Here is a 13,557-nt window from a genome sequence, read left to right on the forward strand (position 1 = left end):
TTGGGAGATCTGGAACTGGAAGACAGTAGAAAAGGGAAGACTCTTGATCAGGAAAGGCGCAGGGATGTGCGCCCATGTTGATGTTGACAGTCAGCCCTTCCGGCTCAGTGGGAGACAGAACCATCTGTCCCAGCAAAGGGTTAATCTGCAACAGATTCCTGATTCTAGCATTTTCCACCCCACATACTCCCATTAACAAAATTAGGTAGGTTTCTGAAAGCATATCCCCCCAAAAAAAGACCTCCACTTCAAAACAAAGCATGGTCTTAGCACTCAAAGACTCCGTTAAATCCAGTCTACTCCATCCAATGATGTCTGTTCCAAAACAACTGATCAATGCATCAAGGCATGCCAGATAATACTTTGCAGAAATGAACGATCAATGCTTTGATGAGCTGATTTGATTGGTGTTTGAGTCCAAAAACTAGCTTACAAGGGAACACCATGCAATACAACCATACACACAGCAGGCCTATTCCTGGCTTCAGATTTACTTGGCTAGAAATCTTCATCCTCATCAAATAACCTAGATGTACATGAGAGCCATAAAACACCAACCTGTCATTTATAAGCCAGAAAATGCAGCTATTTAACCTATAAACACCAATAAGACACAGAGAACCCTTAAAAACGGACTCTTGTCTGAGCTTACAAGGCTGAGAGAAAACGAGCATGAGAAAGCCTTTCAGACACAAATACGGCCGGAGACAGCGGCTGCAGCGGAGAGGCAGATATAGGGCTGGTGTGGATGGGAGGGGGGCTGGGAGAGAGACGTCTGCCACACTGTTCAACTCTAAACATAATGGTCTCCAACATGTCAAGTGATCACAGCTTAATTCAGCCTCCACTCGCTCAAGCAGACGAGCACGTACTTGCACGACCCAGTGGCTAACGCAGACCGCGGCATCTCTAGTGCACCATTTTGCCATCCTCAACAACTCACATCCTCTCGCATGCCACAATACGGTCACATATTCAGCTACATTGCCTGCACTGCTGCTCCCAGCTGTCTGTCACTCTTTTTGCATCCCTCATTCCCCACCCCCCAATAATGCCAGACCCCGGAAGCCAATGAGTCCAGGTGATATTTGCTGATGAAAAACGGCCAAATTACCTTAGCAGAGAACCTCGCATCGCAATCTCCAACGTAAGCAATCCACTTAAGATCTTCCAAAACAAGCTGAAATCCAATGGAAAAGAGCAGAAAATCCCAGAATCCTGTTCCAGTGAGCATCAGACGCTTGCATTTTAGCAAGAGCTGGCCAGTCTGTCATCCCTCCTCCTTCTCTTCCTCTCGATCTCTTTCTCTGTAAAGCAGCCGTCCAGCCCAGCACTGAAGCTCAGCCAATGTGAGGGGCACGCACAGCAAACACCATCTGAGCTAAACGTCTTCAGGCTCACACTCATCCACCTCCACCCACCCACCTCTCTCTCTCTCTCTCTCTCTCTCTCCCACCATATTCCCCCTCCTTCTTCTCCAACACACACTTGCAGACAGACACACACATGGCTCCCCCTGCAAACAAGACGTTTGCTCACTCTCTCTCTCTCGCTGGCACAAGTCCATACACAAATATGATGTGACGAAGGCAATCAAATGGTGGTCTAGGATGGGGATTAGAGGCTGAATCAGATTTAGCAGATAAAAATCAGTATGCATGCATACAACATTATTGTTGAACTCCAACAGGCCACTGGGGCATACGGCAGGTGTGGTGGGGGGTGGCTACTGTGTGTGACAACATTTTTGTCATTTCCCTTCTTTTATTAAGCTTCAACAAAACATAGTAGTATTGACCAATGATTGACTTAATTATTTATATATAAGTGCTTAAAGAACAATTTGAAATCAAAACTGATATTATTTATATTTTCTAAATAAATGTCAGTGGTGCTAATGCAAATGATTTATCATATAGGTATATATAGTGGGTACGGAAAGTATTCAGACCCCCTTAAATTTTTCACTCTTTGTTATATTGCAGCCATTGGCTAAAATCATTTAAGTAATTTTTTTTCTTCAATGTACACGCAGCACCCCATTTTGACAGAAAAACACAGAATTGTTGACATTTTTGCAGATTTATTAAAAAAGAAAACTGAAATATCACATGGTCCTAAATATTCAGACCCTTTGCTGTGACACTCATATATTTAACTCAGGTGCTGTCCATTTCTTGAAGAGCTTTGAAGAGCTCAGAGACAGAATTGTGGCAAGGCACAGATCTGGCCAAGGTTACAAAAAAATATCTGCTGCACTTAAGGTTCCCAAGAGCACAGTGGCCTCCATAATCCTTAAATGGAAGACATTTGGGACAACCAGAACCCTTCCTAGAGCTCACCGTCCGACCAAACTGAGCTATCAGGGGAGAAAAGCCTTGGTGAGAGAAGTAAAGAAGAACCCAAAGATCACTGTGGTTGCACTCCACAGATGCAGTCGAGAGGTGGAAGAAAGTTGCAGATAGTAAACCATCACTGCAGCCCTCCAATTGTCGGGGCTTTATGGCAGAGTGGCTCGACGGAAGCCTCTCCTCAGTGCAAGACGCATGAAAGCCCACATAGAGTTTGCTAAAAAAAAAAAAAAAACACCTGAAGGACTATCTGGTCTAATGAGACCAAGATATAACTTTTTGGCCTTAATTCTAAGTTGTATGTGTTGTGGAGAAAATCAGGCACTGCTCATCACCTGTCCAATACAGTCCCAACAGTGAAGCATGGGGGTGGCAGCATCATACTGTGGGGGTGTTTTTCAGCTGCAGGGACAGGACGACTGGTTGCAATCAAGGTTAAGATGACTGCGGCCAAGTACAGGGATATCCTGGACGAAAACCTTCTCCAGAGTGCTCAGGACCTCAGAATGAGCCGAAGGTTCACCTTCCAACAAGACAATGACCTTAAGCACACAGCTAAAATAATGAAGGAGTGGCTTCACAACAAATCCAGCCTGACAGAACTGGAGAGGATCTGCAAGGAGGAATGGCAGAGGATCCCCAAATCCAGGAGTAAAAACTTGTTGCATCCTTCCCCAAAAAGACTCATGACTGTATTCGATCAAAAGGGTGCTTCAACTAAATACTGAGCAAAGGGTCTGAATACTTGACCATGTGATATTTCAGTTTTTCTTTTTTAATAAATGTGCAAAAATGTCAACAATTCTGTGTTTTTCTGTCAATATGGGGTGCTGTGTGTACATTGAGGCAAAAAATTAACTTAAATGATTTTAGCAAACGGCTGCAATATAACAAAGAGTGAAAAATTTAAGGGCGTCTGAATACTTTCCATATCCACTGTATATAGGTTTCTATAGGGGTTCCAAAAGTAAAATGTTTTGCTCCCAAATGTAATGTGCATGTGGGCAGAGAATCATAATATTAACCAATTATATCAGAAAAGGCAATCCATAATTCTAAAAAAGCAAAAAAAGACTAAATGAAGTCCCGCTCTACATTATATATATATATATATATATATATATATATATATATATATATATATATATATATATATATATATATATATATATATATATATATATATATATATTTACCACAGATGAAATAAAGTCATAAAGGTTTGGAACAACATAAGGGTGAATAATGACGACAGCATTTTCATTTATGGACAAACTCTCACTTAAATGATTTAGATGGGTTTTTAGGTACTGGTTTATCACCTTGGACTAAAATTTTTTTAGCTTAAAATTTAGAAAAATTTAGCTTAAAAATGTGCATGTAAACTTGAAATGTTAAGTCCTGTAGAAGAAATAAAGTAATTAATGTTTGGAATGACATGAGGGTGAGTAAATTATATTTGAATAAAAAAATGGGGATGAGCTACCCCTTTAAATGTTTATGTTGTTTTTGTTTAAGGCAAATTAATCTTTTCACGTTGGAATAAAATCCATCCACATATTGTCCCCCATCTTTCATCATAAAGCTTAAAATGCGTGTGTGAACTTGAAATTAAATCAAATCAACTGAATATGGTTTTGAATAGCCGTTTGACCATTAATAGCCACTCACAGAAATTACTTCCCTCATCCATCAAACAAGTCCCATACATAATTCTCAGGCAAATCTTTAAATCTTCCTGTGTTGCCCTCAGAGTTGAATGATTAAAGTGGCTATATGACAAACAGGCATCTCCCGATGAAACCCTGAGGAAATAGGCCAGAGGTAGAAATAAAAACACATTGTGTCACGTAGCCTGTGTACGAGCTTCTATTTCTGGGTGGAGCTCAGCGTGAATCATCTTCTCAGCCCCGTGGAGATGTAATTTGGATTTAAAGCTCACCTTTTACATAATATCAAACTTTCAGCCAGTGAAGAAAAGCAGAATTGCTTTGTTGTGTGAAACATGGAGGCGAAGGCCTTAGTATGCATCTAGAGCTGCATCAAGAGCTTTTCTATGATGAGTACATGACCAAAGTGTTAATTTGCCCAAATATGAATGTTCTGTCATCATTTGCTGAGCCTCATGCTTTTCCAAACTCTTTCTTTCTTTCTTCAGTGGAACATAAAAGAATATATTTAGAAAAATGTCAATGTTGTTTTGGGTCCCATTTACTGTGGACTGAAACATTCTTCTTTTGTTTTCCACAGAAGAAAGTAAGTCATATAGATTTGAATTAGCATGAGGGTGGGTGAATGGTGATAGAACCATTTTTGAAACGAACAGTCAGTTTATAATGGGTCTTTGGGAAGGAAAGTATGTGTAGATGCCATTCCATTTGGGTGAAGGACAACTAGACTGAAGATACTTTAGTTTTGATGGAGTAATTCTGAAGAACATCTTTAAATAATAATAATAATAAATGGGCAACTTGCTGCAGATTCCTAGTCCTGGTCTTTCTTATTCTGATGAATGAAGTGATATCTGAAGGGACATTCTTCTCCTTTTGTTCCTCAAACCTCTTTTTAAATCCACCCATCCAAAGTAATGCCCCCTGGACAGGCCTGATGCTGCTCTCTAGTTTGTCCACTCTCACGGTAATCAACACTTTCTGAGGGGGCTTTTGACTTGCAAATGAATTCACAAAATGCTTTTGAATTCAGAACATCAAGTGCTGAGAGCGAACGGGCCTTTCAGGCCAAGAATATCCAAATCGCAACATCTACGTCGAACAAGGTGTTGGCCAAAGAAAATATGGAAGGGGATTCAGAATCTGAAAATGGCCAGATTTAGTTGAATTTCTCAGTATGCCGCCCACATATGCTTGCTCAGTGATATCAAGCTTGAGCTGACATATCAAAATGGATCCTGGAAACACAGGACGAACCCAAACAGAGAGGACCAGACCAACGAATAACCCATTTTGGATGGCAAACATAAAAACACATTTTGGATTAAACCGTGCGACACACCATCCAGCCACAGACTGTCAATGCTAAAACTCACCTGAAGGTTTCTGATCCCTACTGAGAGCCCTCAGCTCCCTGCAGGTATTATCTCTCTTCTGTCTGCTAATCGTAGCTGACTTGCGACTGGGATGCTCTTCAGATCTACCCTGTCTCCAAGCCCGCGGCTGTAGCGCTTTGCTTGTCGGCAGACAGAGTAACACACATGCTAAATGCTAATTAGCTAGCTCTCACAGACATGGGTAGCTGTGAATGCTCCCCGTTAACACAAGTAGCTAAAAAGAAGATGCAAATGTCGAGTTGCATTCGTGTTCTCGCATATTTGACTCAAAAACATATTTTTATCGAAATGACGAAAGCTACAAATCACAGAGTGAACAAACAAACACATTCTCTCAGATGTAGAGATCTACCTAGCAACAATGTTTGTGATGCTTAACATAAGAAGACAGCATATGACTGGACAGTAAAACCTGTCTGAGACAGCACATGAGGGATCCGTAGTGTGTGCTGTTGTGTGAAGGGCAGTGGCAAATAACATTTTCCTGTGCTGCTTCGATGCTGGGCGCTTTTCAGGTGGCGAGTTGATCATTGCTCATTACATCAAGGGTGATGGCCCTTCAGTACACCGTACTCCCTCTGCCACATCATCATCCCATCACACACACACACACTTATACATGCTTATACACACGTACACATGCTCGCCAAGGAAAAATGAGGTCCGTGCCCCAAAGGGACTCTAGACAATGGCTTGAGAATAAATCATATTGATGAGAGAGTTCCTCAGTTAGAAGCCATCTGTCCCTGTGAACGAGATGTGACTGAAAGGTTCGATCTTTCGCTCTTTTTTTCGCATTCTTTCCCCTGACTCAACCCCACTACAACCCCGACCCCACCCCCACAACAACCCCACCCCCAATCCAACCCTTTAGCCTATATATGAGGCATCAACCACATGCACTAAGCCCCATACATCACCAGCAAACCCTCTAATCCGTTGCCCGCATCTCATGAGAGCGCAAAAAGAGACCGAAAGTGTGCAGAAAAATAAGACGGACTTGCCTCCCCGGTTGCAGTCTCCAGACGGTAATCCTTTCTTTCTTTCAGGCGAGAAAACGCAACAGCAACCTGTCTTCAGCTGCAATCCTGCTTTCTGATACCGAGCAGAAAAACAAATGGAGGGATGGAGGGAGCGAGAGAGCCAAAGAGGGGGTGTGGAGGTGGGGGGGGATGCAGGAAAGAGGAGGGGAGCAAGAGAGGGCAAGCAGGGGCTGGCTAACCACAGGGAGGCTTAAACAGACTGATAGATGAAGACGAGGACAGAGGGAGTGAGAAGGAAATGTGAAAACACCGAGGGAGGGAGCGCAGTTCCAGCGGCATCTGTTATGTTGACGGCGTCGGCGATGTGTAAAGCTGGAGCGCGAAATGAGGAAAAGACAAGAATGAACAAAGGGCACAGCCTTTTGTTCCTCGCTATTACATCACAGGACAACAATCAGACAAATCAAATGTACTCCGAGCACAAAACCATTTCATATGCACCTGTTTCTAGCTGCTAGAGTTCAGGTTTGGAAGTAAAACGAGAGAAACAAAAGGGAAAAAACAGCATTTAGTTCAGATAAACGCGGTGAGATACAGAAGTCGAATAAAACGTGCACGGGATATCTGGCTTCATAGCTCACATCAGGACATTCTACATTAGTCGCAGTTCATTTTGCTTCCATCTGTCTCAAAGAAACATGAATGTGGCTGTTTTCTCATAAAGAAAGGCTACAAGACACATTTGTTCATGTTTTATCACAGGTACCATGTCTGTAAGTTTTGAAAATATTTTTGTACATGAATTAAGTAATTTGTCTGGACAGAAATGTTGGATATATAATAAAAAAAAAACTATATATATTATCTATAATAATCATCATAATCATACTTTGTAAATAATTTGGCTGACCATATATATATATATATAAATGGCTTGCTACTTAGAAATTGAATAATTATATAATAATTTGTATTACAACTATTATTATTACTACTACTATTACTTCATATATTTAATGTGTTCACATATAATAATTATACAATTATAATGAAACTAGCACAGCTGTGTTGTCTGGGAAAAACATTTGACCCCAGAATGCTGTGACTGACAAATCAGAATCTAGTATTGCAGAGATCTCTGAAAAAATCTGTGTTACTGTTCAAGTAACGGCACTTTGACTCCGTACACAGTAACACTGACTCAGCTTGAGAGGCAATAAACCTTAGTCAGGGTAGACGCACATAATGAGATCTGTATCTATAATTGTATTAGTGACATGCAGTCCAGTCTCAGGGTCACATGTCTTCATTGTCACTCTTCTCCAGCCGGCACACACACACAAACACATTGTTATCCACACACTCAGCCACTGGCCACCTGGTGAGGCAACTAGCTGCTTGGGCCATCAGTGCACAAAAGAGACAGCTGCACCCCTTCAACATCCTCATGCATAAGCACCAATGGACCCTCACACACATCCAAACACCCATCCTCACATTCACAAACTCTGATCAATCTTGACTCATTGCTGCCATGTTCACCAGCATCACGTCATGTTGAATTAGCAGGTAATTGACATCAAGATACAAACTCCTCTGTTAAACATGATATTAAAATGCACATGATTTCATCAAGACATATTTGCATCTTTTTAAAATTAATCACTAGTAAAGAATGCAAGTTAAAACATATGGCACAGAGAAAAAAAATAGTGGTTGTTTATATTATAAATGGTAATCATAGTTGAATTTTTTTTTTATCATGTTTGACCCATGCAACTTTTTAGTCAGACTGTGCAAAAGTCAGTAATGTGATAAATAGGAATGATTGATTGATTTATTTATTATTTTTAATTCAATACATTTATTTTATTCAGCAAGGATGCAACAAGTTTACCAAAAGTGACAGTAAATTAATGATATTATATTTCAAATAAATGCTGTTCTTTTCATCAAAATGTATCATTGTTTCCACAATCAGTTTTCCCACTGAAGTGGTTAATGTGAACGCAAGCAAATCCAAATCCAAGTCCACATGTTGTACATATAATGTGATTAATATAATTAAGATTCAGCAGTGACCTAAAATCATTTCCAGGCAGCCACCCCTTTCATCTTATTTAACAAGTTATGACAAATAAATACTGACCCCGGATCAGCAAGAACTGCTGTTATATGAATATTTCCAAACGCTGAACTGCTTTAGGAGTTGATTCTGGAGCATCTGGACACATCCCCCTGCTCAGACAGCTTTAAAACCAAAATTCACGGATGCAATATACTGACACAAATCCGATATTCTCCCAACTGTTGACGTTGAATTAAGACATAACCGAGTGAATATCCGTGATTTGGCTGTGTGTGCTCAGAAAACTGGACTGAATTGAGTTCTCTTTCACGTTGTCACACTTTTTTCAATTTTATCCATATGTCTGCTCTTTTCTCATCCCAGACATTGATATTTTTGAACGTCTTATGAGATGTGCAGCTAGTGTATGCTAGCTTATGTCCCACCAGATAGATCAATTTAGCTAAAATGTGCCCAATTAACATCCCAATAAACCTGAAAAATACATTTGTTTTGAGTGGATCTTTTCCCAGTTCGCCCCTCCCTAATATTTTCCTCCCCTTTTTTATTAATTGACGAAAATCTCAATAGATTTTCATCATAGTTTATGTTATTCAAAATACAATTTTTATTTCGTTACCATCTCGTCAACGAAATCAACACTGATCGGTGTAAAATCAAGTCTCCTGAGCAGTAGACTTGGCATTAGCCTGTTGCTAAACTAATCAAACAAAACTATTTTAAGTGTAACAGGTAGTACGTATTTATGAAAAAAAAATAATTATTCTCTAAACACACACATCTTGATAAAGCATTATTGGTTAAAAATACACAAGGGAAAATCTATCTGAACTTCTATAAACATCGATCTTGAAGAGTCCAAGCACGACCATGCAACTGCACACTTCCAATACTCTCTTCCTCTACACAAATACAAAAACACACACTATTTCATCGCACCCCTCCAAGAACATGGCTGCCACCTACTCAATCGAAAGGAGGATTTCTGTGAATATTGACACCGTCCTTCCTTCCACCTCCACAGAACAAAACCAGTCCAGCCACCACTTTGCTGCGCACACAGCTTATACAAATGAACTTCAGCAAAAGAATATAATAGAAAAAAGTAGAGCAACATACAGCAGAGTATAAAAACAGTATAAAAAATAGACCGCACACTGGAGTTAGAGAAAAATAGACACAATAAAAGTACTCACAAGGCACAGCGTGGCGGTAGAGGTTGTCACGTATGGTTTGCTGAAGCTCGTAGTCAGCGGAGGATTTCTGAAACCTTTGGCTCAGGTAACGCTTCAGGTCTTTATTAAGTTTGTTTCCTGCAAAACAAAAGGAAACAGGTTACTGATGCTGAATCATGCACAAACTCAGCAGAGTAATATTGTAGTACTAATTATTTCACCACCAATGGATAAAAGTTCCTGTAAATTCATCTTTGCAATCATAGGAATATATTACATTCAGAGACCTCAATCAAAAACATTCAAAAACACCCCCAAACTTTCGAACGCTACTGTATAAATGTTTATAAAGGTTTACAATTATATTGTTGGATGTTTGCATCAACTATGTCTGGCAACTAGGTTTCTCAAATTGTAAACAATTACAAAATAAAACACATTCATGAGCATTCCTGAGTGTGAAACTGTAATCCATAAGACATTAACACATCGTAGCACACCTCCATTCACACTCATGGGGATACCTGGCTGCCACCTCGACCCAGTGCAAGCAATAGAGTGGGCCATGTGAAACATTTCCCACCCTCAGCTCCGCCATCTGTTTAGAAGACACAGATCGCTTACCCAGCACCATTTCAAAGAGATGCCAATAGCCAAAAGCTGTTTATGTGTTAATGTGGTTCCACTGGGTGCCCGCACCAATGCCAGATCAGTCGCCGGCACTGCCTTCCCACAAACTCTCGATTTCTCACATGTACTAGTGACTCAAGGGACTTCCCTTTCCTGGATTAATGGGAATATTGCATTTCTGGAGAATTCTTTTGAATGGATAGTCTCATTGTAGCCAAATCATGTAATCGGTTTCTCTTGTTGATCAAAGAAACTGCATTTTTAAGCTTTATGAACATACATAATTGGTTGCCATGGAAATACATAGTGCTGCACGTCCCAAATGTCGCCCTCTACCCCTGAAGTTCTCCTGCAGATCTAAACTTGGGTGACATAAACCAACATAGACTGTCAGTTGTGTAAAGTTTACCAGTCTGGACTCTTTGAGATTTTGTATCCTTAAAGAACAACATTTTTTCACAATCACAATAATGAAACCGATAACCATTTTGCAGAAACATTAAAAATGATTTTAATTTTTGTTTTATATTTTAAGGATGAGTAAAAAATTGATAAACTGAACCTCTTTGTCCTTTTCTATGAAATATTACAATACTCTTCCATTTTTACTCTCATCACAGTGTGTTTTATACTAATAATAATAACCACAATAATAATGTTTTAATACTGTAAGCAAAAAAGGAATATATTTAATATTGTGGTTTACAAATCCAGAAACTTCATGTATCTTTAAAGTCAGCATAAAATGGAAATTGACCCAATCAGTTTCTTAATTGAATGTTATTGATCTTATTGTGAAGGATCCATACATGCATACTTTGCATTCAGATTTGCCTCCATCAATAACCGACAAATAGAACCAAGTCCCAAACTACATTTTGTCCTTTATCAATAATCTGTTTCACTCGAACGAGGGTCACAATAAGGAATAAAAGATCTGTTGCTTTGTTACATCTTGATTTTAAGGGGGAAAAAAAGAATCGTTTGAAAATTTATAAAAAAAAGTTGCTTTCAGTATTTTTCACAAATGGTAAATATACAGTTAATTTTGGGATCCATCTTTTTTTACACTGAGGACAACATGCATGAGGGACTTCAAAAGTTCAAATGCTCACTGATGCTCCAGATTTTGTCTTTTGTATGACCTCTCTTATTTTGGTAAAATAATAGTCATTTTGCAGATACTGCAAAGTGAATGTAAAATTTTGACCACAACTATATAATTATTGTGGTCTTCAGATCCACAGTGTTTACGAATCTTAAATCATTGCGGAGAAATATGACAAGCTTTTTCCATCTATTAACTGAAAACCGATTCAAAAACACAGCAGATATCCTTAGATACACACATTACATTGAGGTAAAAATGTACATTTAACACACAGTTTGTGTAACAGCCACCATGTTGAGCAGGCTGTACAATTAGCTATAGAACAAGTAACAGCTCTGCTAGGCAATGTTCAAGCTAGAAGGTCAGAAAAGCTTTTCTCTTCTAATTGAACCTCTGGAGGACTGTTTCTTAATCTAGCCACATCCAAGTCTAAAAATACACTTCGATGTGAAACCCATTAGACTGCCTTTTCAGAACTAAAATGGGAATAATATGCGAGTGTGAAATTCCTGTTTAGTTGGTGTGTGCAGTCTGGCGTTGACGTTAGCTTCGCGGCATGCCACTGAGAATTAATCCCTGCAACAGGTTGCGAGTCATTACTCAAGCCTACACTACAGCAGCCAGACTACACACCCACCCCCATCCATCATCCCAAACTCACTTTATTCCAATTAGCTGCTTACTAGTCCAATTCAACGGCAAAAATGGACTCCTGGCCAACCAACAAAAAACCTGATGAGATCTACAACTTTGCCCTGCATAGATGAAGCCAAGAGAGATGTGAAAACAGAGAGATTGTGGAAAGAAGCCAGGGGATACACTTTATAAAACAAAGTTATTTTACTCATTTTGGGGGGTTTTACAGTAGCCTTCATGTCACTACTTCAAAGATACTGCAATGGCCTGTGAGCTTGGAACTGCACATGTGGAACAGAATTCAGAATCATGTGCATGGATTTTGTTTTACTGATATTATTAGAGGTAAAATGAGTAGCCAATGTGTCAGTTTGGCCTGATGAGAATGTTAGTGATCAGCAAAGTGTTCCAAAGAGCAAAGACATGATGCAAGCAAGAAGGAGGCCCAGAGCTTCTGGAACACTGCCTTGAATTACTGCGCATTATTTGTTCTGGTGGATAAAAAAGGGTACAAAAATGTAGTGCACTAAAATGTTTAGGGTGTCATTTTACACAGACCCTGCACTTTTTACACACAGTGAGCAGATTACACAAGATATAATGTTATTATGTGTATCGTGAGCAATATGGAAATGGGTTTAGTGCAGTGTAAAGAATGGCTCTAAAAGCACCTTTTCGAGGATACAAGTGTTTTGCGAAGAAAATATCATTATAAGATACTTTTTCAAACGGTGGAGCAGCATAACTTAAAACCAATAATAACTACATTATTCACACAGAAAAAAAAAGAAATTAAATACCAGCATATAGAGAACCACAAAATTAAATTAAATGTTTCTTAAGCAAATCAGTTTTTCAAGCACCCAACTCATCATTGCATCAAAAAGCTGAATGATATCTGTTGTGAGGTCTGCGGTCCAGCTTCATTTTGCTGACTCTCTGCTGATTTATGCATATCCAGACAGCAACATAGTGTTGGCCCAGATCCGGCCGACATCTGGCCCGCCTGAAATCCATGTGGCTGTCTGGGTATAACCTAGAGACAGAACAGTTACAACGACCCAATGGTGCACATCTTATCTTTTTGCTTAGTGTGTCCATAATGCTTACTCCACCGCTCTCCAAAAACAGCCCAAAAACTGGCGGTTCAGATTGACAGGTTGGTCACCTTTTGAGTCTGTGTATATTAATGAGTATTGGGGTATGGGGGACACCATTTGGTGTCCGAGCCCCAAATCCCTCCTAAAATAGTTAATTAGAAAACAAATTGCTACCAAACCAACTGCACCTGGCAGAGATACTGATAAGCTACCAAATGCGAGCACCCACTTAACACAACAGCCAAAGCAGGCTGGATTCATTCCAATGTATGTGTATCTGCATTTACGCATGTAAGACAACTGACTCAGTATCCAGGATGTATCACCAATTACCTGCTGGATTTCAATGCCCATCAGAATACACTAAAGCTCGGTGTGTTTAGTAGAGATTACTGGATCAGACAAAGCATCTGGC

General features: G+C 39.7%; 1 protein-coding gene across 10 annotated transcripts in view; it reads right to left on the minus strand.

Moving 5' to 3' along the window:
- The window catches only part of LOC128022401 (membrane-associated guanylate kinase, WW and PDZ domain-containing protein 1), a 118,734-nt gene that overhangs the window by 56,723 nt on the left and 48,454 nt on the right, over positions 1-13,557 (minus strand). For 8 of the 10 annotated variants that reach the window (XM_052609925.1, XM_052609928.1, XM_052609930.1 and 5 more), the window contains exon 2: positions 9,687-9,803. In XM_052609925.1, the coding sequence (XP_052465885.1) occupies positions 9,687-9,803 (117 nt within the window). Of the gene's footprint in view, positions 1-1,114; positions 1,371-6,422; positions 6,635-9,686; positions 9,804-13,557 lie in introns of those variants that run through there. The other 2 variants (XM_052609932.1, XM_052609931.1) reach the window with 2 other exon arrangements.

The sequence above is a fragment of the Carassius gibelio genome, chromosome A11 (assembly GCF_023724105.1).
Source record: "Carassius gibelio isolate Cgi1373 ecotype wild population from Czech Republic chromosome A11, carGib1.2-hapl.c, whole genome shotgun sequence".
NCBI lineage: Eukaryota > Metazoa > Chordata > Actinopteri > Cypriniformes > Cyprinidae > Carassius > Carassius gibelio.